General features: G+C 47.1%; 1 protein-coding gene across 1 annotated transcript in view; it reads right to left on the reverse strand.

Moving 5' to 3' along the window:
• Nucleotides 1–26581, reverse strand: part of LOC126524340 (uncharacterized) — a 193988-nt gene that overhangs the window by 18051 nt on the left and 149356 nt on the right. Inside the window, exon 2 of the mRNA XM_050172670.3 lies at nt 20264–20447. Within this exon, the coding sequence (XP_050028627.2) occupies nt 20264–20447 (184 nt within the window). The remainder of the gene's footprint in view (nt 1–20263; nt 20448–26581) is intronic.

A 26581-nucleotide genomic window follows, 5' to 3' on the forward strand; every position in this document is an offset into this window, starting at 1 on the left:
ATATATAGGGGATCCATTCGAAAACCCTCGTCGCATTTTTAGGCCTTCAATTTACGCCTAGTTAGCCTATGGCAACCTCGGCATCGATTGCTAGAAGTAGTTTCCCACATACCATCCTCAAAGAAGGAATAATAGAAAAGCTGCCACATTCTGGATTGTGGTGCCACAAAACGAACATGAAGTAAATAGAGATCAAGGTGCTGTTACGCCAAGAGAGTGGTCACAGACTGGCTGAGTGCAGCGTCGACAGGCCGCCTCCGTAGCGTAACCTCCTCTCAGTGCCTTACCTCAACACGGAAGTCTGACCCACACGGGGATATAAAAGATCGTGTGGTACACCAGAATTTTTTTTAGCGGATCACATGTCTAGAGGAGTCTTCAGGAAAATGTGGAAGTGGTTGCGCTATGACCTGTGGGTGAGTTGCCAAATCTGCTTCGAGGAAGCATGGCTTGAGATACCCACTTGACGGGCATGTTGATAGCCGTAATGACAGCAAATCGATGAACGCCATCTAAAAGTAAGGCGTATTAAGTTACTTCACTAATATCGTGGATGGCTTGCGTAGAGCCCCTGCGAATGATGAGCGAAGAATACGTAGCAGCGTGAGCAAAAGGGAGCAGCACGGCTAAGCCGTGACGTGAGGCGGCAAGATCGGTAAGATAGGCCGGTGGAGTAGGATCAGTCACATATGAGCACGTCTGGCCTGCCTCTGGAACGGATCGGCACACGAGAACAGCGTAAATCATGGTGCCATTAACACTGGCATCGGTGCAGGCCACGAAAATCGCATCGTCTTGATGATCACCGACGCGATGAAGTCGGGAAACAGGAGCATTCTGACGAAGAACCGGCCATAGAGACGAACTAGAGGGTTCTTGTCGGTTAGTTTTACTCTATTCTAGGGAACCACATTGGGTGTCCCGAAAGCTCGATTGTGTATTTTATGTCCGATCTAAAGAGCCTATTCAGCGGCCGAGCAAAACGTTGACAGATATACGGCGCGCTAATATCGACGTTGGCGCAACGACTCGTCGACAGTGTTGAGTTGTGACTTGGCCTGTAGGATTGGCAGCCGAGTAAGACGTGTCAGTCCCATTATATCACGCACGGCTTCATGATAAGTGGCCTCGAGGCGAGCCCATTCGGATATCGTGAGATGGTGAAACTGGGCCCCATAGGCGAGTCGTGATTACACTACGGAACGGATAAAAATCCTCGTCATGTTGGGGACCGTACCTCCATAGTCCGTTTCTGCGGCCTGTTACTTTGCGCTCTTGAACCATGGTCCGCAGATCCTGAAATAGAAATTTCAAGGCCGAGCACACGAAGGGTTCAAGTCTCATATACTGGTTGCTGATCCAAAAGTAAATGGAAAGGCCGGAGTGTACATTGACGGCGTCCGTGCTTGTTCGCTATTCACGTGTACGCTGTCTTGCCCTTGGAGAGTTCAAGACCTATATGTGCACACCAGTTGTGAGTCACGTCTAGGGCCTCTTGAAGCACTCGTTTATGATGGCAGATTTCAGGATGAACGGACCAAAAAACTGTTGTCCGCATACATGCTGCCTTCTGCATGCTGTATCACCGCTAGTTTCCAAACTGGTCGAAGAAGGACGATGTTGAAAAAAATACTGCGAAGCGGTTTTCTTGGCGCCGAGTTGCTGCAGTAAGGCGTTGAGCCTCCAACCAAATGAAAATTGATGTAGGGCCACGTTATGATGCAAGTTCTGCTTCGCCGCGCGATGCCGATGGACGCAGAAGTGACAAATCTGAAAAGGCTGCGTGTCATCCACCCAGGATGTGCGAGTTGCTTCAACTAGTGCAGCACTAAGACAATGCGACGGATCTGGTACGAAGTTGAATAGTGTGCTTTCTGATACCACCCTGTATCGATCCCAATCAACCACTCGACACAACCGGCGGAGGCGGCCAGTTCCTCCAGAAGAAGGGGAATTGGATGGTGGTCGCCACCCCAGCAGTCTGGTTCACAGGGACACGAAACGGGCGTCCTTCCTAGCCACCAACATAAGTCCGGTGAGTGTGCCGCCACGTGAGACTTCTCACGTCAAGGGTTAGGCACGGCTACATTAATTAGTAACGTGAACTGGGCGTCCAGAAATGTTTCCAGCACACACGTACTACGCACATTAATAAAAGCGCAACTCCATGAGGTGTGTGGGGTGTTTAAATATCCCGCTACCATAATGTGGCATCCAGGATGCTGCTGTCGGAGATGCCCCAAGCTGCTGAGACAGAACAGTGCCGTACGACCGTTTCAAGGATGGGCGTTGTGCGAAACGCTGGCAATGCCCGTGCGTTGAAGACGAAATGATAGGAACACGACTTCTCGTCATAAAATGAAACACCGTGAAAGACCCTCACGAATCTTATAAAGTGTGGATCGTATATAAGCTGCATCCCTTCCTGGAGAGACAGCAGGCCTAACACTGCAACGATCCAAAATTGAAGTCGAAGAGAATACCACAAACTCTGAAATGAGCCCAAACACACAGCTTCTCATATTTGAGACTCTGGCGCAGTTCTACGACGTTCCGAGAGATGCCGCGACAGTTCTACTAGAAAATGCCATCCGGTGTACTTGTATGTAGGAGCCATCAAAAATAGAGATTAGGCGCTAGAACTGAGGTGAGATGCTGAAGTTGTTGCGCGTGAATGCCAAAGGTTCTTGGAGTGAGAGCTCTAAATTGGCTATAGGGGCCGAAACGGACTTCTGTGACGGTTGCGATCCCCACGATCCATCACAACGGCTCTGGAGCACTATACGGCGTTTCTTGATACATTGGATTTCCTTTTCCAAGATGGCCAGACGAGCATCGATCGGGCACGCCTTTCGCCAAGGGAAGCAACGCGTATTCTATCCATTGCGCTGCACGTTGTGATCGCGAACTGGATGACCTAACCGCTACGCTATATATGGGTGCGGCAGAATCACGTGTTGCTGTAGTTGCTGTAGTCAGCTGGTTAGCGTCCTCTTCTAGCGAGGCCAAAACGGTGTTACTGTTGTGCACACGGACTTGCTTCATCCATGGATATTCAGAAGTCCCTGCTCGTCGCGGTAAACGGCACTGAAGAGCTTTCTTAGTCGCTTCTAGCTTGCTAGGGCAGGATGCGTGAGTGATGTCATGATCGTTTGTTTAGCATAAGCCGCATTAGCATGACCTTGATGTTTCAGGTTGAATGATATCATAATGAGGATGTCGTCCTTTGATAAGTAGGCAAATGGTTATTCCGTGTGTCCCTATTTAAGGCAAAAGTAACAGTGCACTACGGAGAGATTGAATACATGGGGCGCGGTACGCAGCCGTGATACAGGAAACATTCTGGTGGGGATGATGACCTTGAAGAGTGATTAGGCACGTGCGACCGCTTCCTAGATAGCAAGAGGTCACGACCTTCTGCATGGGATATGATAGTCCCCACAAAAGTTTCTTAGTCGACGCCATTAACAACATAGCGCCTTAAATAAGTACCAGTGCCAGGTACGCCTGCACAGGAAAGAAATATTTTGCGCAGACTTGTATCTGTTTGAGTTCTTTCAGCCCATAAACTAGTGCCATAGCAGGCATCCATATTGAGACAGTATTGGTAGGTTTCTGTAGAACAGTTTCGTCTTGGCACGTTGCACTCCTCTCTGATGTGCAGACACTCTTGGCATAGATAACGGTTGCACCAATAAGGCTCCGCTCTCTCGGCACAGCGGGCAACAGCTTGGATGAGCAGAACCGATGCAGCGAGTACCGCGGTGAAACTCACGCCCGCGAAGCCGCACAAGAACATGAGCTCGGTGCCGAAGCACGAGGTTGTAGATGCCGACGAACGAAGGTGCCAGGTGTGATTACGAACCGCCGGAGTGGCCCTGAAAGAAGAGGTTTTCTTCAGCGGAGAAAATGAAAACGAAAAAAGCGACAAAAATCCAGAGCGACGCTAAAACACACGTGAGAGGAGCGAGCGCTAGCAACGCCCACCTGCCGCCTTACTCAAGCAACATGTCCATGGAAAACACTCATGATGAAGAAGTGTTAACTAACCTGCGCCTCTTCTTCATGTGTCTTTTTGCATTGAATGACACGCGTTGTGTGGCTGCTTGATATTTTTGGTTTTATTTCACTGTATTTCTTTTGTTAATGTGGGCACTTCCTTTAGAACAACGCTCACTAGGTGAATGTGGTGACGTGTGAATGAATAAATTGCTTTATTTCACATAAGAATTCTGTGGCGGGTTTCAGGGTAAAAGGTTGCGCGCAGGCAACTTATGGTAATAAGTAAATAAATAAAATCATGGATCAAAAAGAAACGCCCCTGGAATCCCGTGACGTCACATCTCTGCAATAGAACCACCGCTTCAGCACAGATCGGCCGTAATTCACGGGCAGCCCAGGCTCCAACGAGGCTGAACGAGAGCTAATCATTTACCTTGCTTGATGCACAGCGCTAGCGGTGGGAGCTAGCGAGGCCTACGGGATCACTGTTTTTAAGCGGCGACACTTCGTTGCCACGTCCCCGAGTTGGCTGACCTCGTCCAGCACGTTGGGCACTGACGTGCGAGCGCAAGCGATCTGTGCCCCGCGGATTCAAGTGGATGAAGTTGGAAGCAACGCCCCTGGAATGCAGTGACGCAACATCTCTGCTATAAAACCACTGCTTCAGCAAGGATTGGCCGTAATTCACGGGCAGCCCAGGCAGCAACGAGGCTGGACGAGAGCTAATCATTTACCTTGATTGAGGCAGGCACGTGTACAGTTTATACTGTAAATTTTACGCTATATATCTAGGCTGCTGGACTGCCCAGTGAATGACTAGCAAAATGACTGAGAAGCCGCCCACTATTATAATGGAACTAACAAAAGCTCTGTCGGATTTTACGGCTCGAATTGACGCTAAGCATGACGAGTTAAGGAAAGACATCGCCAGAGTTATTGAAGGCGAACTGCATACGCTTAGGCAATCGATCGACTTCATGAATCAACACTTTGAGGAATTCAAGGTAGAACTCGGTGAAGTAAAGAAAGAGCTTGCCGCAGTGCGAGCAGAAAATCGCGAAGTTAGAAGTGAGAACAGCCGCCTCACTAAGGATAATAAGGATATAAAGAAGGAACCTACTGCTCTACAACAATACAGTAGACAGAATAATATAGAAATAAAGGCAGTTCCTGTGGCAGAAGGGAGAATCTAGTTTCCACAATGCAACAGATTGCCACCTGCCTGAAAGTATGCGTTAAAGAAACGGATGTGGAAGTCGTGCACCGAGTTCCTTCTAGGAACGCGTCAACGCCTAACATCATCATTAGGTTCCCGGGAAGACATCCCCGGGAAGACATCCCCGGTCTACATAAATGATCACCTGTGCCCTGAAAATAAGGAGTTGTTAATAGCTGCTTTGAAGGCAAAGCGGGAAAAGAACTTGAAGTACACTTGGCTAGCTAGTGGCAAGATTGTGATGCGGAAGGCGGATAACTCACGTGTGCTACACTTCACGTGTGCTGAATGAATGAATGAATGAATTAACTTTATTCCCCTTTTAAGAAAGGGGAGGGGCCGGGGGGGAGAGAGGGAGGTCTAAGTACTCCAGTCCCAGCAGGCATCCATCACCACATTATGTGGCTAGAAGTCTGTCTACCAGTCGTGGTAGGCCTCCGCTACCTACTCAGCCCACCTCAGGACCCGGTCCTGTAGGGTGGGATCGGAGCTGCGCACGGCAGTCTCCCACAGCTCCTCGCTCCTAATTATTGGTTTGAGCGTGCGGGGGGGGGGGGGGGGGGGGGAGGGGAGGAGTTTTGATAGGGCATTGCCACATGATAGGGGAGAGATCTGCTATAGGGACAGGGCAAAAGCGACACTTGGGTGTCGGGTATGTGGCGGGAAAGAATAAGTGCAAAGTGCGCGGGGTAAGAAAAGTGCGAGTTTGTAGTTGTCGCCAAAGTATTTCTCTCTGCCGGGACGACCACGGCAAGAAGCCTAGATGGTTCAGCTCGGAGTGGGAGACTTCGCGGAGCCGTTCGAGATCCCGGGCGTCGCGGAGTCGTTCACGGAGCCGGTCACGGTCCTTCCCGCCCCTGCCGCCCCTGGCCATTAAGGGAGGGAGCCAGCAGCAGCAGCAGAGGAAGAAGACGAAGAAGGAGCCTACCCTAAAGAGCGGCGGCGTCAAGGTGAGCTGGGGAGCTGAAAACCCTTGGTTTGCTCCGCACTCGGGTGGGGTAGCTAACGAAAAGAACAACACAAACAGCAACCGCGAACAGCCTAGACAGGAGGACGCGGAGAAAATAGCGCTTAGACGCGAATTAGAGCTGTCACGCGCTAGGCAGAAAGATCTGGAACGCCAAATAGCAGAGCTAACGAAGGCAGTGCGAGACCTTAGGTCGAACAACCCTCCGCAGCCACAGACCGTACAAACCCAAGCCCCATGGCAAGCAGGCAACGAGGATTTCGCCACGTTTAAAGCAGAGATTCAGCAAATGATGCAGCAGATGATGCAGCAACAGCAGCAACAAATGCAGCAAGTGCAATTACAAGTCACAGAGCTCCGAAGCTGCATCCGCAAGCAGAAGTTTACCGAGAACATTAGGGAGAAGGCCTACCACCGCCCCGCGCTGGCATCCCTCGCCGACACATCCGCAAACAACACCGAGGCTTAAACATGGCCAGTACAACTTTAAGCAAGCAAGAAACCTTAGATATATGGCAATGGAACTGCAGAGGCTACCGTAAGAAGCAGGGCCTTCTCCAACAATACATTCATACACAACAAACACCGCCCGACATCATATCGCTTCAAGAGACGGGCACGACACCAACACTCGCAGGATACACGTGTTACGAGACTCAAGAGAAAGGAAGAACGGCAACCCTAGTCAGCAAGGCACTCATCGCCATAAGCCACGACAGGATTGCCGACACCGACGTAGAGCACGTGATTGTAGAAATTATACCAAAGAAGAAAAGAAAGAGGGGCAGTATATTTATTGTAAATGCATACAGCCCCCCGAAACAGAGGAAGGCAAAATTCCACGAGCTTTTCCATGGCGCACGCAAACTAGCGAATGACAGCACGCTAATCATCCTAGGAGACTTTAACGCCATGAACAAAAGCTGGGGATACCAAACAGCAAACCCAGAAGGCAAAACGCTAGCGGAGGCAGCAGAGAACACCGACTGCAACCTCCTCACAGACCCAGACACTCCAACCAGAATCGGAAACAGCGTTAGTACCGACACCTGCCCCGACCTCACGTTCATACGAGGAGCGGAACAAGCAGTGCGGGAGAACCAGTTAGAGAACCTAGGTAGTGACCACAACATACTCAAGACGCAAGTAACTTCGGACAGGCTAAGGCGTCAGCTGGGATCGGCAAAAATTACGGACTGGAGCGCTTTTCGAGACGCATGCGATAGGAATCTCGCCGAGAACGGGATCCAATCGATAGAATAGTGGGGGAAAATGCTTATTGAAAAACAGCGCAAGTACACCAAGGAAATCGCGCGAACGACGCAGACGCCCGAGGTAGACGCCAGACTGCTAAAGCTGTGGGAAGCTAGACGCGGGCTCACGAAGAGGTGGAAGAAACAAAAATACAACAGGAAGCTAAAGATAAAGATCGCAGAAGTCACAGCGAAAGCAGAGGAGTACGCGGCGCAATCGGCAACGCAAAATTGGCAGCTATTCAGCGACTCCCTCAACGGAACTTTGAACACAGCGAGGACGTGGCATATCCTCAAGGCTCTCATAGATCCGACCAAGACCAAGACAGAAAACAACAAAATGATCTACCGGTTCATCCACCAGTTCGAGGGACAACACTCGGAACTCCTGGATAAGGTACGCGTTACATGCTTCGGGGACACAAACCCAGCAGCTTACGCAGAGCGCTACCGAGGAAGAGAAAACGATAACCTGGACAGACCCATCACGCGAGAAGAGGTCTACGCAGCGATTCGAAGCACAACCAGAAACACGGCCGTGGGTGCAGACAAGATAAATAACGCACTCATCCGCAACCTCAGTGAAGAGTTAGTCGCAGAATTAACCGACTTTCTCAACAAACACTGGGAAGCTGAGACCGTCCCCGAGGAGTGGAAGCATGCAGAGGTAGTGATGATTCCTTAACCGGGCAAGAAACTGCAAATTGAGAACCTCAGACCGATCTCGCTCACATCGTGCCTGGGTAAACTGTACGAGCGAGTGGTGACGCTGAGACTACAACAGTACATGGAGGACAACGAACTGTATCCCCACAACATGTTTGGATTCAGAGCAAAATTATCCATCCAAGACGTACTGCTTCAAATCAAAGAAGAAGTACTCGGGAACGTCCCCAGGAGCGGGGAGAATATAATAATGGCATTGGATATCAAGGGGGCTTTTGACAATGTAAGCCACGAGGCTATCCTCACGGGCATGAACGACCTGAACTGCGGGAGGAGAGTCTACGGCTATGTCAAAGCCTTCCTTTCAAACAGAACGGCAACGATTGGCCTCGGAGGGCTCCGATCAGAGAAGTTCCTTATTCCAAACAAAGGGACGCCTCAAGGGTCGGTCATCTCCCCCACGCTTTTCAACATAGCAATGATTGGCTTGGCAAAACAATTAAATGAAATCGACGACATACACCATGCCATGTATGCCGACGACATCACCATCTGGGTTAACACAGGCTCGCTCAGACAGAAAGAAGAGAAGTTACAAGAGACAGCCACCTGCGTAGAGGACTACGTCAGAGCAAGAGGGCTAGCCTGCTCCACTGAGAAGTCCGAGCTCCTGAGAGTTTGGAGAGGAAAGCAAAACCGCACAGTCCCCACCAGCGACGAGTTAAAGCTCAACGTCTACCTCCAGGGGAAGCCGATACCGGAAAAGACGCTCATCAGAATCCTGGGGATGTGGACACAGTCAAACCAACGCTGCACCCACACCCTCGCCCCACTCAAGGCATCCACCACATTTTTTTGGCAGCGGTGACAGCCAGTAGGCGCAGGACTAATCGGAGTGGTTGTTCTACTACAGGTAACCAGGGACTCACCGCAAGGAACTGCTAGCACGAGGGTGTCCTTCACTGGAAGCTTGAAAGCGGCGCAGCATCGGAAGCAGCCCTGCAGCTACCCACTGTGCCATTAACCCCGGAGACTTGCCGCGACGAACCGCTAGGTGCAAGGTGCCCTTCACCGAGGGCTCACGAAAGGCAACGCATCGGCATCACCCGGAAGCTACCCACAGTGCATCAGCAAGAATATAAAAGGAAGCGCTCGACATTAATCGTAGCATTTGGCAGCGGTGACAGCCAGTAGGCGCAGGACTAATCGGAGTGGTTGTTCTACTACAGGTTGGTGCTGTTTCTCTGTCTGTTACAGATGCGTTTCATTATTTTTTTATTATCTGTCACCGCTGCCAACTTGCTGTGTCATTTTGCTTATTGTATTTCTTTTTGCCCATTTTGCACTTTCTACACTTGGTGATGTCTCAGAAGGAACGGGATGCACGTTCTGAGCTGCGCGAATTACGTTCCGATATGAAACAAATGAAAGAGGGACTTGAATTCATGGAAAAGCAATTTGAAACAATGAAGCAACACTTAATGGAAGGGCGCACCGAGAGAGAAAGCTTAAGGAAGGAAAATGACAGGCTGAAGGGTAAATGCAGTGAAAATGAGTCAATCATTGTAGAGCTGCAGAAGCGAGTTGTTCAGGGTGAGCAGTACTCTCGCAGGTCGAATGTGGAAATAAAAGGACTCGTTGAGAAGAAGAATGAAAACATCATTGATCTTGTAGGCCAGATTGGTGGTGTCGTTGGCGAACCCATTTCTGCTGATGATATAGAAGTTTGCCACCGAGTACCGACTCGTGAGCAGGGCAAAACGAACGTTATTGTTCAGTTCAAAAGCAAGCAGAAGCGGGACCACGTGGTCGAGAAAGCCCGCAAGAGCCGCATTCGGAATCGTGACGTAGGAATCTCCAGCGAAGCCCAAATCTTCGTGAATGAGCATTTCTGTCCGACACTGAAGCGGCTGCTTGCACAGACAATTGCAAGAAAACAGGAGAATCAGTGGCAGTTTGTGTGGTCTAAGAATGGGAAGATTTTCGCGCGCAAGACACAGTCCAGTCAGGTGGTGCGCATTGAAACAGATTCTGACCTCGTCAAGATTGCGTAGGGTACTTATGCTTATAATCTGTGTTACGTTTTCTTGTACACGCGATGCTGAATCAAGAGTTTTGTCTGCCATGTGAACTTAAACTTCCGGCGCAGTCGCAGGGCATTTTCACTGCCATTCACCTCAATGTACGTTCCGCCGCCACCAAGCTCGATGAATTAAGCACATTCTTTAATGAATTCAACTTCATGTTCGATGTGATAATGTTGACTGAAACGTGGTATCACGAAGGAAGCGACATGTTAAATATGATTGACTACAACCATTATTTTATCAATCGAAGTGGTCGCCGTGGTGGCGGAGTGGCAATGCACGTAAAAAAACCCATGCTCTGCGACAAAATCCCGGAATTTACGTGCATTACTGCCGACTATGAAGTGCTTTGCATAAAGAGCAATATTAACATGTACGTGGCGTTTTACCGCCCACCGTCTGGTGATATGAGTGTATTCCTGGAATGTATTGAGGAGATGTTAGAATACTCAACAATTCACCAGTATAACACTCTAATAGGTGGCGACTTTAACATAAACCTTCTCAAGGATAATTTGACCTCCCGGGAATTCCTTAATAAACTTTACGCTTGTGGCTACAATAACGTCATTACCACGTCAACACGCGTAACGACAACTTGCCAGTCCATACTAGACTTGTTTATCGTCAGCATAGACACTGATGTAAGCGCAGCTGGCACGGTATGCGCCGGCGTAAGTGACCACTGTCCTGTCTTTATTGCTTTTCCTAAAACTACTGAAAATGAAATAGCTTGCCAGGATATCGTTAAACATAGATGTATGTCTAGCAGAAATATGACTTCATTCCGCATGCGTATGCTGAGGGAAGATTGGTCTTCTGTTTACGATAAGCTAGACCCAAATGAGAGCTATCGTGAATTTTTATCTATATTCACTAGTCTTTACAACACATCTTTTCCTTACGTAAGCACCAAAGCTAACAGAAAAAGAAGAAAACCTTGGGTAGGCCGCGAGCATATCAAAATGATCAAGAAAAAAGGTCGCCTTTTTAAGAAGTTTTCGCGCACACGTGATATTAAGGAATTTGAAGCCTTTAAAACTTACGGAAACAAACTAACTGCCGCGTTGAAAAAGGCAAAGGCCTCCTACTATAACCACATGTTTTCTGACATCTGTCGACGGCGCCCGAACCAAGTTTGGAAAGCCATCAATCAGGCACTGAACCGCAAAGCGGGTCAGAATACATTAACGGAAATAACCATTAACGGGAACAAACTTTCCGGTGTGCATCTAGCCGAGCACTTCAGTGAGCACTTTGCTAATGCGGTGCAACCACTGGGAAGCATTGCTCATACTAACATTAATTACCATAATACTGACACAATTTTTCTCGCACCTACAGATGAAGCAGAAATAGTATGCACATTTCTTTCTCTAAAAAACAGTAAAGCTGTCGATGTCGATGGATTTCAGGTAGAGGCGATTAAGCACGTAATTGACCTCCTTGCTCCTTGTCTAACCTACGTGTTTAATCTAGTCTTTCAGTCTGGCTGTTTCCCAAATCTCATGAAAATCTCAAAAGTTTCTGTTATATTTAAAGGTGGAGATATTAATGATGCTAATAATTACCGACCAATTTCTATAATTCCTGTATTCTCCAAGGGATTAGAAAAGATAATATTCTGCCGCGTAAATAGCTTCTTCAACAAACACAATATACTTTCGGAGTATCAGCACGGTTTTCAACGTGGTAAATCTACACAGACTGCACTGTTAGCTCAAAAAGAACTGATAATTAATAACATCGAAGAAAGAAAGCTTACGCTGGGCGTTTTCATTGACTATAGCAAAACCTTCGATACCCTAAACCATTACATTTTACTCGGGAAATTAAGTGCTTATGGGGTACGTGGTGTAGCTAATTCACTATTTAGTTCGTATCTGTCTGAGAGAAAACAATGCGTCTCCATTGCTAACTGTTTTTCATCTTCTAAAACCATTTCTTGTGGCGTACCTCAAGGAAGCATTTTAGGACCAATGCTCTTCAATATCTACATAAATGATATTGTCAAGATAAACAATGACGCCTCATTCCTGCTCTATGCGGATGACACTAGTATTTTTGTTTCTGGACAAGATCCAACTGAAACTGTTGCGAGAACTCAAAGTGTACTTTCAGATGTGCTGCAATGGTCTAGAGCTAATGGCCTACGAATAAATGCGACAAAAACAAAAGCTGTCTTTTTCAGATCCCGAGGCACTGAAGTCAACGTCAACCAATCATTAACACTTGAGGGAATACCCGTCGAAATAGTGGAAAAACATAAAATTCTGGGCGTGACTTTTTCTGCTCATATGACATGGACGTGTCATTTAGAATCACTGACTAAATCGTTATCACGTGCTGCTGGTGTTCTGTCACGATGTAGGCACTTTCTTCCAGAAAATGCTAAACTTCAGATTTATCATGCTCTGTTTTCTTCCCATATAAATTACTGCCTGTTAGTCTGGGGCACCACAACCCTTAGTAACATAAATACAATTCACCTATTGCAGAAAAGAGCACTTCGGTATATTGCAAACGTCCCGCGCAATAGTTCTACAGTTGCATTGTTTACCCGCTATAAAATATTCAGTGTGAAACGCATGTTCGACTTTCGTTTAATGTATGCTTATTTCTTTTCAAACGAACAATTCAAAGTGTTTATTAAAGATTTATCTAATATCAGCATGCATTACACTGATTCACGCACCCGCAGCACCGACAAGTGGCTTGTTCCTCGTTCCCGCACGACCTATTTTTTGCAGTCTCTTAGACTCACACTGCCGTCCCTACTTAATAAATATGAAGAGAAAGACGCCAACTTTTCTACGTTTACAAAAAAAGAAATGCGTGAATTTTTTCTAACTCTTCTTTAATGTCTTTTGTACTGCCCGAACATGATCAAGTATGTTTCATTATTCCTTGTAACACGTTTATTTTCGTCATTTTATGATGTGTGTTCACGTGAACATTGAATATTTCAACTATAATGTACAACTGTTCTGGAGTCTACTTATATATTGACATTATTTGTTCTATTGTTCCGTTGTTGTATTTTCACAACCTCTTCTTAAATTTTTTTTAACTGCATTTTTTACTTGATTACTGCAAATTTGTTTTTTGAACGTATGAATCATAATACCGCTGTCATGTACGTGGGCCTTTAGGTATTTTCAAGTGGTGTTATTACCGCTTTTCGCCTAAGGGACCCCCAACTGTCGTTGGAAATAAAGATTTGATTGATTTGATTTGATTTGATTTAAGTGGCCCGCATGATCACGCGCATCTCACACAGACGCCACGGCATGCGAGAGGAGGACACACTCAAGCTGGTCACAAGCTTGGTCGTCAGCCGAGTGGCATACAGCCTCCCATACTACAATCCCATCAAGAGTGAGGTACAACAGGCGGACGCGATTCTACGCAAAGCCTACAAAACCGCACTCCACCTTCCCCACAACACCTCAACCGAAAAGCTCCTAGCCTTAGGACTACACAACACCTTCGACGAATTGAAAGAGGCGCAACTAGTCTTCCAACAACGCAGACTACAGCAGACCCCATCTGGCAAGGAGCTCCTGAAGAAACTAGGCTGCGCCGATCAACTTCAAGAGATACAGAGGACCGAAACAATTCCGGATGAGTATCGCAACACACTAAAAGTAGCACCCATACCCCGGAACATGGATCCCAACCTACACAAAGCACGCAGAGAAGCGAGGGCTGAATACCTACAAAAGACCCTAGCACCCCAAGAAACGACGGTATATGTGGACGCAGCCACATGCGCCAGAGCAGCGGGTCAGAGCAACAGCAACGCGGTAGCAACGGTGATCGATTCGAACCTACGCGAGATGACCAGCGCATCACTACAAGGCTGTACGATAGTCGAGGCTGAAGAAGCGGCCGTCGCTCTAGCGGCAGCGGAGGGCTATCGGTCTAAACGGTCTCTAACAATCCTTACAGACTCGCAAACAGCGTGCCGCAACTACCTACGCGGCAGAATAGGGCACGGAGCACTCCGCATACTCCGCTCCGGAGACCACATAACAGAACGACAAACAAAAGAAGAACCAATTAGGCATACGATAGTATGGACGCCGGGACACACGGGAGTGGCAGGGAACCAAGAGGCGGACGGGATAGCTCGAGGGTACACTTATTACCGAGCATCCAACGTAGGCGACCTCGAGGAGACCGAACCTGTACCCCAAGACTATTCGGCAATAATAAATTACTACAAGGGCTGCAGAAAGCGGTATCCACCACCGCACAACTCCCTTAGCAGAGAGGACTCTGTCGCGTGGAGGCAGCTACAAACGGGCTCGTACCCGAACCTACACGTACTCAGCAAAATTTATCCACACACTATACAATGACAAATGCCCCTGGTGCCACGAAACACCCACGCTGTACCACATAACGTGGACATGCCAGAAGATAGACGTGGTACCCGTTATACCAAACCCGAGTGCGGAGCAATGGGAGGGAGTGCTCTCCAGCGATCGCCAGGTCGACCAAGAAGGTCTGATTCGGCGAGCACAACTGGCAGCAGCATCCAGCGGAGCCCTGGACTAAGGGCAACCGACCGTTGTGCTAAAAGATGGACGATTCCATCTGAAGACCGCAGAAGACCAGCGAATCTAGAGCTGATAAAGTTTTTCACTCACTCACTCATTCACTCTCTGGCGCGTTCTAGACACAGAGAGAGGTGAATACAATAGGCGTTGGTTTCTGTAATGTGTACAAATTTCATGGAATGTGACTAGTGTGTCTTTATTGGTGTGCTGTTGGGAGTCATTGAGTTCTAGAGTTAGGCCCATATTTGCGGCCACTCGGTCCGTGAATCATCGAGAAGCGGCATGAGCCATTTCGTTGCCATGGAGTCCTTGATGTGCTGGAGTCCATACGAGAGCGATGTCTTTTTCTGGTGGGTGAGCTACAAGTAGAGAGAGCGCGAGGTTGTTAATGTAACCGTTACTGAAGTTCCGGATAGCAGTCTTAGAGTCACTAATAATGACGTCGCAATCGGGTAGCCCCGATGCAAGTGCAATAGCGGCTTTTTCCGCGTCCATAGCTGCGTTGTAGCGCCTTGGCTCGAAGTTTGTGGCATTTGACGTGAAATTCGGGGTGCATGTTTCTAGGTAGGGGCTGGATGATGTGGTATTGGCCGTGTATGTTCGGAGGAAGTTGATGCCGCATGCTCTCGTTGAATGGTGGAGCATAATGAAGTTGTCTCAGGATCTCACGCCCAGCTTGAGTGGTGGTGAGTCTATGGTATTGCGATGATAGATGGGCTTCGGTTAATTCTTGAAGGGTATTTAATGTGGCGGTGGCCATAACCCTTTGTGTGGATGCTCTAATTGGAACACCAAGAGCGACTTTGTGTATCTTGCGAATCAAGCATTCCCGGTATCCTCTTCCTGCCTAGAGAGTGAGAGATACGGTAGTTCGAAGGTGATTTTGCTCAAGAAAAAAGCCTTGATTAGCTGAATTAGCTCCTTCTCTCGAAGCCCTCCGTGTTTGACGTGTGCTGAAGATCTCGCCAAAGTTGCTTAGGTTGCATGTGCCTATAAATTACCTGTAATTTCTGTTGTCTTATTTGAAATGGCAAATTTTTTTACTAATGTGGAAAGATATGGCGTCAACACTGCAGGATCATTTTTCAGTATTACAATGTAATATTCGCAGCATTAAGACGAATTTTGATAACCTACTTGTGTACTTGTCTCAGCACTCATTATGATGTTATAGCTATAACCGAAATTTGGCTTAGAGAAGGTGAATCAGTTCATCTACCTGGCTATGTCATGCTATCGCAACCTAGAAAGAGTGGTACACGAGGAGGGGGCGTGGCGCTATTCATCAAAGATTGTTTTGGCTTCGTTCACCCTGGCAATAGGTAATTTTGCAGTTCATCTGTTGAAACTCTTTTTATCCGTCTTCATAATGATGTCATCGTGGGTGCTGTGTATCGCCCACCCTCGTCTAGTGTAACTGACTTCATTACTGATAGGGAAAATACTATGATTCCAATTATGGCGTCTAAAGCGCCTGTTGTTATCTGCGGCGATATTGACACAGACCTATCTGGAGATCCTTGCAATGATTATGTGTTTTTATTACAGTCACCTAATATGAAGAAAGTTATTTATTCATCTACACGCATAACTGACCAATCGTGGAGTTTACTATTGATCACGTGCTGTGCAATGGTGACTTGAATGTTTCGACAGGTGTATACGATGTTGCAATTGCGGACCACAATTCTACTTATCTCTTTTTACCTCAAAAATACATTTGCTCTTCTGTTATTACTTCCACCAAACGAGCAACACGTGTAGATTATCATTGCGTGCAAAGATTACTTCAGGTTTTTATGACGAAGTTCTGCATGTCGAGTGTGAAAACTTTGTTCAATCTATTACGGACGCCATCGAGGGGTCAACGCGCAGCTGTGTGCGTCGAAATTATGAGCATGCCATGTGCCCATGGATGAATACTCTAAGTTCTGGAGATGAAAGACTTTTTTTACGATAAACAGAAAAACAATAGGAGCTATGAATATTACCATCAAAATTTCAGGTTGTACAGAAATAAATTAGTAGGGATGATGAGAAAATCAAAAAAGTTCTATTATACTAACCTAAATGAAAGAAATGAAGGCAACACGAAGAAGATATGGCAAATCTTCAAAGATGTCACTGGCATAGGTAACAAAGAACGCATCATAACTGATAATCCAACAAGTGACTTAGCTAACGACTTTAATGATTACCTTACCAACATTGGTCTCAGCCTTGCGAGCAGGTTCCCTACTCATATACCCAATTTAAGTGCACCCTGGACGACAAATTTCATCTGCGCCACGTAACTGAGGAAGACATCAGACAGGTTATCAACAAGGTACCGGGCAACAAGGCGGCTAGCGATGACGCCATACGTCCGAAAATTCTAAAGGCTAACATTCATGTTCTGTGCAGTCGGTTGTGCCACATATTTAACCATGCATTTTCTTCTAAGACTTATCCTAACATACCTAAATCTGCTAACGTAATACCAGTATACAAATCTGGTGACAGCAACCTCCCCGACAGCTACAGACCGATATCTGTCCTGAGTGGTGTCAACACCATCATCATCATCATCAGCCTGATTACGCCCACTGCAGGGCAAAGGCCTCTCCCATACTTCTCCAACTACCCCGGTCATGTACTAATTGTGGCCATGTTGACCCTCCAAACTTCCTTATCTCATCTGCCCACCTAACTTTCTGTCGCCCCCTGCTACGCTTCCCTTCCCTCGGAATCCAGTCCGTAACCCTTAATGACCATCGGTTATCTTCCCTCCTCATTACATGTCCTGCCCATGCCCATTTCTTTTTCTTGATTTCAACTAAGATGTCATTAACGCGCGTTTGTTCCCTCACCCAATCTGCTCTTTTCTTATCCCTTAACGTTACACCTATCATTCTTCTTTCCATAGCTCGTTGCGTCGTCCTCAATTTAAGTAGAACCCTTTTCGTAAGCCTCCAGGTTTCTGCCCCGTACGTGAGTACTGGTAAGACACAGCTGTTATACACTTTTCTCTTGAGGGATAATGGCAACCTGCTGTTCATGATCTGCGAATGCCTGCCAAACGCACCCCAGCCCATTCTTATTCTTCTGATTATTTCACTCTCATGATCTGGATCAGCAGTCACTACCTGTCCTAAGTAGATGTATTCTCTTACCACTTCCAGTGCCTCGCTACCTATCGTAAACTGCTGTTCCCTTCCGAGACTGTTAAACATTACTTTAGTTTTCTGCAGATTCATTTTTAGTCCCACCCTTCTGCTCTGCCTCTCCAGATCAGTGAGCATGCATTGCAGTTGGTCCCCTGATAGGAGGTTGTGGCCAAGTACTGCACCAGGGTGGCCAATCCTGCTCTGGTGAGGGAGTGTGTTACCGGTTCTGGTCACCGGCATCAGGCCACACTCCAGGCCTGTTTATGCAATTTTATCAACACGCGGATTTTTTTTTTTTTTTTTTTTTTTTATCCGGTGGAAAATTGCGCGGCACCGGGATTCGAACCACGGACCTCTTGCACGCGAGGCGGGTGTTCTACCTCTACGCCACCGCTGCATCACAATTAAAGCACTTTCTGCGTAATCGTGACATTCCTTGTCCCCAGCAGCATAGTTTTGTTGCTAACAGGTCCACTCCTACGGTTGTTAGCTTTCCAAATATATTATTTCCGCACTGCATGAAAAGAACATAGTAGTAGTAGTATTTTTACACATCAAGAAAGCATTTGATGCAGTTAGTCATTCCATCTTGCTCGAAAAAATGCATGGCTCTGGAATCACAGATAACACTTGATTTCTTTTCTAGTTATCTATCGGCACGTAAGCAAAAGGTTGTCATTGATCACATTAATTCATCGTACAGCTATATTAACTGTGGGGTACCACAGGGATCAGTTTTGGGCCCTATGTTGTTCTCCCTTTATATAAATGATGTCCCACAAGCCATGCAGAGGTCAAAGGTATTGATATACGTGGACGACACAGCTTTGATTTTTACAAGGCACTTCCTTCCAGCTCTCCAGAACGACGTGATGAGCGATTTGTCAAACATCTCGGTATGGTTTGCCAAGAATCACTTGACTATCAACTGCGCAAAAACAAAATACGTTGCATTTCACTCTCGCAGGAAACATGTTGATACTGCACTTCTTCACCTATGATTATATAAACAATATTCTTATTCAACAAGTCCCTTCTTTCAAATACTTAGGGGTCATTTTTGATGAGAACTTGCACTGGCATGAGCAAGTACAGAATGTATGCTCAAAGGAAGCCTATGGACGCTATACTCTAATAAAAGCTCACCAATATTTTCCACAGGCTATACTTCGTACACTGTACTTTTCACTATGTCAATGTCACATAAGTTACTGCCTGGATTCATGGGGTGTCACATACACTAGTTATCTAAAACCTCTAGAACGACTCCAAAAGTGAATGCTGAGAGCAATAAGCCACGATCAACCTATAGGTAATATTTTTCAATCGCAACGCGTTCTTTCAGTTCCGATGTTGCGTGATTACAAGTTTGCTGTTTCATTTAATAATATAATAGAAAGTCGCCTCTTCCTGTTGATCTTTTTTCCGTTCCTATACGCAATGCTAGTCATGCTTCAAACGGTAACTTTAACCTGTCCAAATGTCGTTACGTCGTTACGTTTATGGGGAATGATTAACAGAATTTAATAGAACTAAAGTTTGCAACATGATCCCCCTTGAAATAAAAACTGCACGTAATTTCGGGTTAGTACGTAGGTCATTTTTTTCTGTCTATGCAGACCTGTTAACTTGCGAGTCTGTGGACACACATGGCTGGGATTCATGCTGACTATATGTTCCTACGTTCCTTAAGTGTCAGCGTAAATCTCAGCCAACATATATATATATATATATATATATATATATATATATATATATATATATATATATATATACATATATATATATATTCCTAATATTTTTTGCATGCTTTAGCTGACCTGCGCATATTTAATGTATGTTGCACCGGACCGGCCACTATCTATTTTAGGCTATCGGTCCAGATAGTCTTTGTACATATATTTCTGACGTTCTTGAAACAAAGTTTTGGTTTCAGTTTCAGTGCTGGTGTGATGACGAATGCCGGAGCGGCGCTGAAGGGGCGAATGGACGTACACAGAAATCCTTTTTGCGAGCGTTACACTGCGGGCGCATCACTGCGGTCGCAGTAAAAATAAAGAGCCATGAAGCGCAGGTTTCACGAGTTATCATTATTTGGCTGTGTCTGCAGTTTCTTCACGTCTCTATCCTCATTCCAATTGCCATTACATTGTCCTACCTCTGTCAGTGCTGGGTTCTGCCGTCTGAACCACTTGAGCGAAAGGAAAGATTTTGAAAGAAACACGAAAATTATAACATCGTAGTTCAACATTGGCACACGTTGCGATTTGAGACTAAACTACAGCGAAGTCCAGTATGTGGGAGTATATCAATAATGAGGTGTATATTGGTTTTGCGTCTCCACAGAACACAGCGCCATACCTGAGATAGTGTAGAATGTGCAGATGTAGGTGGTGACCAGCGTGGCGAGAGGCAGTAGAAACATGCAGACTAGCGACAAGCTGGTGTACAGCTGCTCCTGCCACTGCGCCGAGTAGAACCCGTACGTGACGCACTGGTAGAACTCCTCCGCGAAGGGGCCTCGCTGGACGCGGAAGATGAACACCTGCGCATTGGGTGCACGCATAAGTGCAGGACCAAGCAATGACACAGCGAGTTAGCGTCGTGCAAGGCAGCGTCGCTGGAAGAGCTGAAGCTTTATATGCATTCGCGATGAAGAGCAGCAACGCCACCGCATACACACCTGGCGGGGATAATAACCCAGCACGGGAAGCGTATATTGATCAACGACCCTAATCGCACGGTTCGTTTCATAGGCCGCAATTCTTACGAGACGTGTAGCGCTCGATGCATTGACGAGCGCTGCAGCGCGATAACCTCGACACGATGGAGGTAGGACGTGAACAAGAGATTGCATGGTGCACGAGAATGTCACCAATGCAGGAAATAAATGACTGCGGCAAACTCCCAAGAAATAGAGTGGCTACCATTCAAAAGCAGCCTTTTGCTGATCGCGACCTGCGTACTGAGGGGTATTCTCTAAGTGTCCTAGTGGACATTTCCATTTCGTCTGCTGCTCAAGTTCTGATTGGCGAAGCTGGGGTCCACGTCAGAAGCAGACAGGCACTCCAGCTAATCAGCACTTCAGCAGCAGTCGAAACAGACATGTCCACTACGTGGACACTTACAGAATACACCCCCCGTATGGCGAAAAACCGAAGGTGATGTACACACGACAAGGAAGCGCCCAGCATATAGGCTAACTTCATTCCTCAAGGCAGATGAGCTTACATAGCGTCGACTGGACCACGAGCGCCCGTCCTGCCGATGTGTGTTTGTTTGGCTTAGTTTTCTCGCGCTATAACAACTTAAGCAAGTATGTCTGACCAAGTACCTCCGACAATACCTGATTTGCTTAAGTTATCATATTCTATTTTCTATATTATGTGTATAAAATATTTGTTCATTCTACTTTCGTCAACCCAAAGGTTGCCCTTACCATGAATATGATGTAACATATTCAAAACAATGAGACCGGAATATACGTGTCCGGTTAAACCAAATAAAGGGAGCTGAAATATTGTGCTACAGGCGCCTCAATGCAAGAAGAATGCCCGGTTTAAGCTTCCCTTCAATATGAAAAGCCGTTTTCACGAACCAATATATGCTTTGCTAATCAAGACTCCAAAAAACGCCAAAATTCGCAATATGAGGTGCCTTAAAATCCTCTAAAAGGGCCACTAAATGGAGAGAACACTCTGAATCGCGTTCAAAATGTGTTTTACTGCACCTGCCCAAATCACGGTGTAGAAAAAGTTGCATTGAGTAGAAATGTGCTTCTTTTCGTCGATAATGGGATAAAGAATATAGATTTATCAATGCTAATAAGGGATTTTTGTGCGACTGTGAAGGGTAGAAACGTAGTGCGAAACGAAACTAAAAGAGTCGTTTGCGTGTACTGCAATTACTGGCCGGAAATCAAATTAAACTACCGGGGAGTTAATAAATTTATAGAAAAATGTTCTATTTCATCTTGGCATGTTCGTGCGTCTTTGGTGTGTATTTGTTCGCTGGCGTTGGCGTAGTTGCGTCTAGGGTCGGTTCCATTGGTGACACCGTAGATCTCCATCTGTACCAGTCTTGCGATCAACGTGCTCGGCCATAGTGTTCATCATATTCTTTTCTTCCGAGACCATCCCGCACATTAAGGATGACATTGGTCATCTCAGTGGACATTCTGCTGCTTAACTTAGATTTATTCATACTCAGCTGGCTGCAAACACGCTCAGCGTCAGTGTTGGGCCACGCAACAACCGTGCAGAGAAATGGAAAGTTGCCAAGTGAATGTCTGGATGAATTTCTGCAAAGCTATTTAATGAGTCAAAGCTCCTTGAAATGCGTCTTCAAAAATGGCAAAAAGTGAAACTGCAAGGAACTGCCCAAACAGCTAGAACTGTATTCTGCAGGAAGACAAGTCGGACTAGCTGGTGTTTGCTTAACGACATATTGTAGCGCAAAGACAGAATTATAAAGACACGCGAACATACATCACAGATCTTTTAACAACGCGTAAGTAATAAATTAGTAACAAGTTTTTAGTAGCGCTTGTGACATGTGTCTGTGCGTCTTCTCTCTCATTGCGCCTTGGCGCTACAGTATGTTGTTATGATAGAGCTCTAGTTTAGAGGAGGCATGAAGATACAGACGAAGGAATCCGAATGGCACGTTTTGTGGAGGATGATCATAATTTCGTCTTGCTTCCGAAGAGGCATGGATAAAGTACATATTTGAGACATGTGAAACACGAATTATTCTCCCGAAAATATAAGTTTTTGCACTGCCATAAAAGAAAGCACCACAACATAAAAACCACCAAAACCCACCATCCGTTAATGAACAAATTTGCCCATTAGGAAACCCAGGAAACCACTAATTTGGCATTCCAGGAAACCACCGCTAATTTGGCAACAGTGCTGCTCACAAATGCCGAACCACAAGGATGGCAAGCAAACTTCAGTGATTCCTTTACCATAACCTCCACTGCATTGCCAGACAACCTAAAAAGCCACTCAGTTCTTCATTAAGGCACTAATAAGCAATTGATGGGCTAATACATTCTGGACAAATAAGATTACCCCTTTTTTAATGGGAAACATTTTCCGATTAGTTTTATTTTTGTTAAATAGTAATAGTATTGCCTGCTTCTGAATTGATGATAAGTGTGCTTTGGCGTGGCCAATCGAAGCTCAGTTCCGGAGTGAGGCACAAGGTATATGCGAACTGGTAGCGAAGTTTCCATAGAAGCTCACATATCAAGAAAATGGCGGATCGTTACAACCGCCGCAATCTACACATCGGCAAGACAACTAAGAGCAAGTAAAAAATAAAAAGTGACACCACAACCGGAAATTGCTGTGACGTCAAAATCTTATGCTGCTTGACGCGTATGTTTAAATTTCTTTAGTGTCCGGCATTTTGACAGCTACGCCCGCAGTTTTTCTTTAGAGGCCGAGGCGAGCTCGCGAATCGCATTAGTTGAGGCGCCGGCGTGTCATTAAACTATAGGGATGGCGTATGTATTAATGCGAACATAAATAGGTTGTTATTTCCTAGGTATTCTTGATTGTGGCACGAAATATATTTTGTGAAAAGGGACAGAAAAAAGAACTGTTTAATGACAGCCTCAAAAACGTATAGAAAGAAAGACAACGTCCGCGCGTGCACAGAGTGCGAAGGTGTGACAAAGAACAACATGGTCATGATCACTTATTTTGAAGAAAGCACATTTGTGCAGAATACAGCAGAATAAGGCTACTCAACAACACTGCGTAGCCGTAAAGGCTACTCAACAATAGACCATATTCACACTATCAATCAGGTGATAGAGAAATGTGCGGAATATAACTAACCCTTATATTGCCACATCCTATATGGTCGCCGCGGGTATGTGCCAGGCGATGAGAACGACGCTGAAGTAGCGCGCGAGGGGAAAAACAGACGACAACGACGTCGCGTTGACTAATCTAGAATCAAGATTTGCACAGCTTGGTTTGAGCTTTTCAATTATAAATATCCTTTCTCTAGGAGCCTCCTCTCTTGGAAAGTGCCACAGGGATATTTGCTCAACCGTGGAGTATTTTATAAGTGCTACAAAGAGATTGTCTTGAATTCTTGAACATTTTATTTTTGTTCATTTCCTCCCGTTAGCTTTACCCATTTTAGTTTTTAATAAAGATAGCCTAATTTCACCCAAATCTTGGCCTATCCCCCACAGTGGGTGTGCGCCATCGCATAAGGAATACCATACCATACCATACCATGCTCTGATAAAATGCTTCCATATGTCCTGTACGCCGGCTTTCCCGCCTTCTACTAGGCTGCGACACTGGTGGAGCTGCTGGATAGCATTGCCTCATGCTCGGCACCCCTTCGCGGAGCCATACCTCGAAAACGGAATCACTTTCGTTCGTCGAAACTCCTGTTCACCGGTACAGTCGCCGCCTGCTAGGACTGACGCCCGAGTTCAACCCTTTGCAGGATCCTGCTGGAACGCGTCTACCTACTTCCGCCATGGCTACTGCAACTCCATCGCAGGTGACGCTGCAGGATCCTAAGATCCCAGAAAGTTTCCATGGCGACGCTTTTGAAGATGTCCAAGATTGGCTTGACCAATTTGAGCGTGTCGCCAGTTATAATGACTGGGGCGCCCAGCAAAAGCTGTCTAATGTCTATTTCGCGCTTCAAGACAGTGCGCGGACGTGGTTTGTGAACCGGGAGAGAAGTTTGACCACATGGGATACCTTCCGCACCCAGCTGCTAGACACGTTCACTATAGTACCAACAGAAGAGACACTGCGCAGCGCCTACTCGAATCCCGTATTCAAAAACCAAACGAGAGCGTAGCCATGTATGCAGAAGATATGACCCGCCTTTTCCGCAGAGCAGACGCTGAGATGGCCGAAGAAAAGAAGTTACGCTATTTCTTGCGCGGAGTGAAGGAGGAACTGTTTGCCGGACTCGTGAGGAACCACCGACGATAGTTGCCAAATTTACCAAGGAGGCTACCGCTATAGAACGGGCACTAAAGCAACGGTACCGCCAATATGATCGTGCGAACTCGCCGGTGAATGCTTCAATTCTACCTGAGAGCTACGGCACGTCTCTGCGTGAAGTCATCCGGGAGATTGTGCGAGAGGAGATCCGGCAGCTCGGGATTTCTCCTATGGCACCAGCGGTGGCTTCTGTCGCTGATATCGTTCGGGAGGAAGTTCGACAGGCCTTTTCGTCCCCCGACCGGCAGGCGGTGCCGCGACGACTAACCTACGCGGAAGCTGTCTGTCGTCCACCTCCCGCGACTTCGATGCTGCTGACACCGTCGACCACTACGACGCAGCCAGCACCGCCACCCCCGACGCCATATTTTCGCCAGTCACAGCCGCCGCCAGCTATGCCGTATCGCCGCCAGCCGATGGCTGCGCCTCGGTCTTAAGGCGAGTCCCCTGTGGGCTACCTGCTTCGAAAGGCCGATTCGTGGCGCACCGCTGACCGCCGGCCGCTGTGCTCTCATTGCGCCGAAGCTGGACATGGTTATCGCGCGTGTCACTACCACGCAGCCGGGTATCCAAGGTTTCCCAACTGCAATTACCCTGTGTTTGATTCTGCACGTACCTGCGACGAAAATTCTACAAACTTTCGGCCGGAAGGTTCAGCGACGCCTCGATCACGTTCCCCTTCTCCGGCTCGTTATACCCCACCGACCCGTCGCGATTTTTCTGACGCCTCTAGGGGCAGGTCCCCTAGCCCGCGCCGGGGAAACTAGAAGCAGCGACCTCCGCGGGTGAGGTTGCAAACCGTCTAGCTTTCCAAGAGCACCCATCACCGACGACTCTAAAACTCCGACGTCTCAAACCACACCTCCTGTAACCGATGCGGTCAGCGCCGATCTTGTCCTTTTCATTGACGGCCACCAAGTGGCCGCTCTCGTCGATACTGGATCGCATTTTTCGATAATAAGTCAAAAGCTGGCCGACAGGTTGAGAAAAGTGAAGACGCTGTGGACCGGGCCCAACATCAGAACTGCCGGCGGCCAGTTGATGACGCCGATTGGAAAATGCACAGCCAGGATAGTAATCGCCGGTGAAACCTTCGTCGCCACCCTCGTCATTCTCTTTGAGTACTGCAAGGAACTTATATTGGGTATGGATTTCTTGAGAGAGTACGGTGCAGTGATTAATGTCCGTGACCTCGTCGCCACGTTTTCTACGAGCTCAGACGACGTCGACCCCGCGGAGCACCAGCTACCCCGCTTACATATCGCCGACGACGACGTCACGCTTCCGCCTCGAAGCTGTGCCCTCGTACCTGTTATCTGCGACAACTTGAACACCGGGACTGGTGTCTCTGAACACATCGACGCACTGGTACTGAGTCAAGGCGTTTCCATCGCCAGGGCCGTAATTAACGTACACGACGGACGTGCTGAACTCCTGCTGACGAATTTTACCAGGGAACGTCGACACATTGTTAGAGGCACGGCTGTTGCTTACTTCGACGAATTTGCCTCAATACAAGACTGCCTCTCAGTAGAGCACGCGACGGCCTCCGTGGCCATGCGTTCCCCTGTGGTTGATATCAGTCCCACCTTGTCACCCGTCGAACGTAACAGCCTTCTTGAGCTCATCGATGAGTTTAAGAGCTGCTTTTCATCTACGTCACGAGTCAGCCAGACGCCGCTCACTA

Source organism: Dermacentor andersoni, chromosome 3 (assembly GCF_023375885.2).
Source record: "Dermacentor andersoni chromosome 3, qqDerAnde1_hic_scaffold, whole genome shotgun sequence".
NCBI lineage: Eukaryota > Metazoa > Arthropoda > Arachnida > Ixodida > Ixodidae > Dermacentor > Dermacentor andersoni.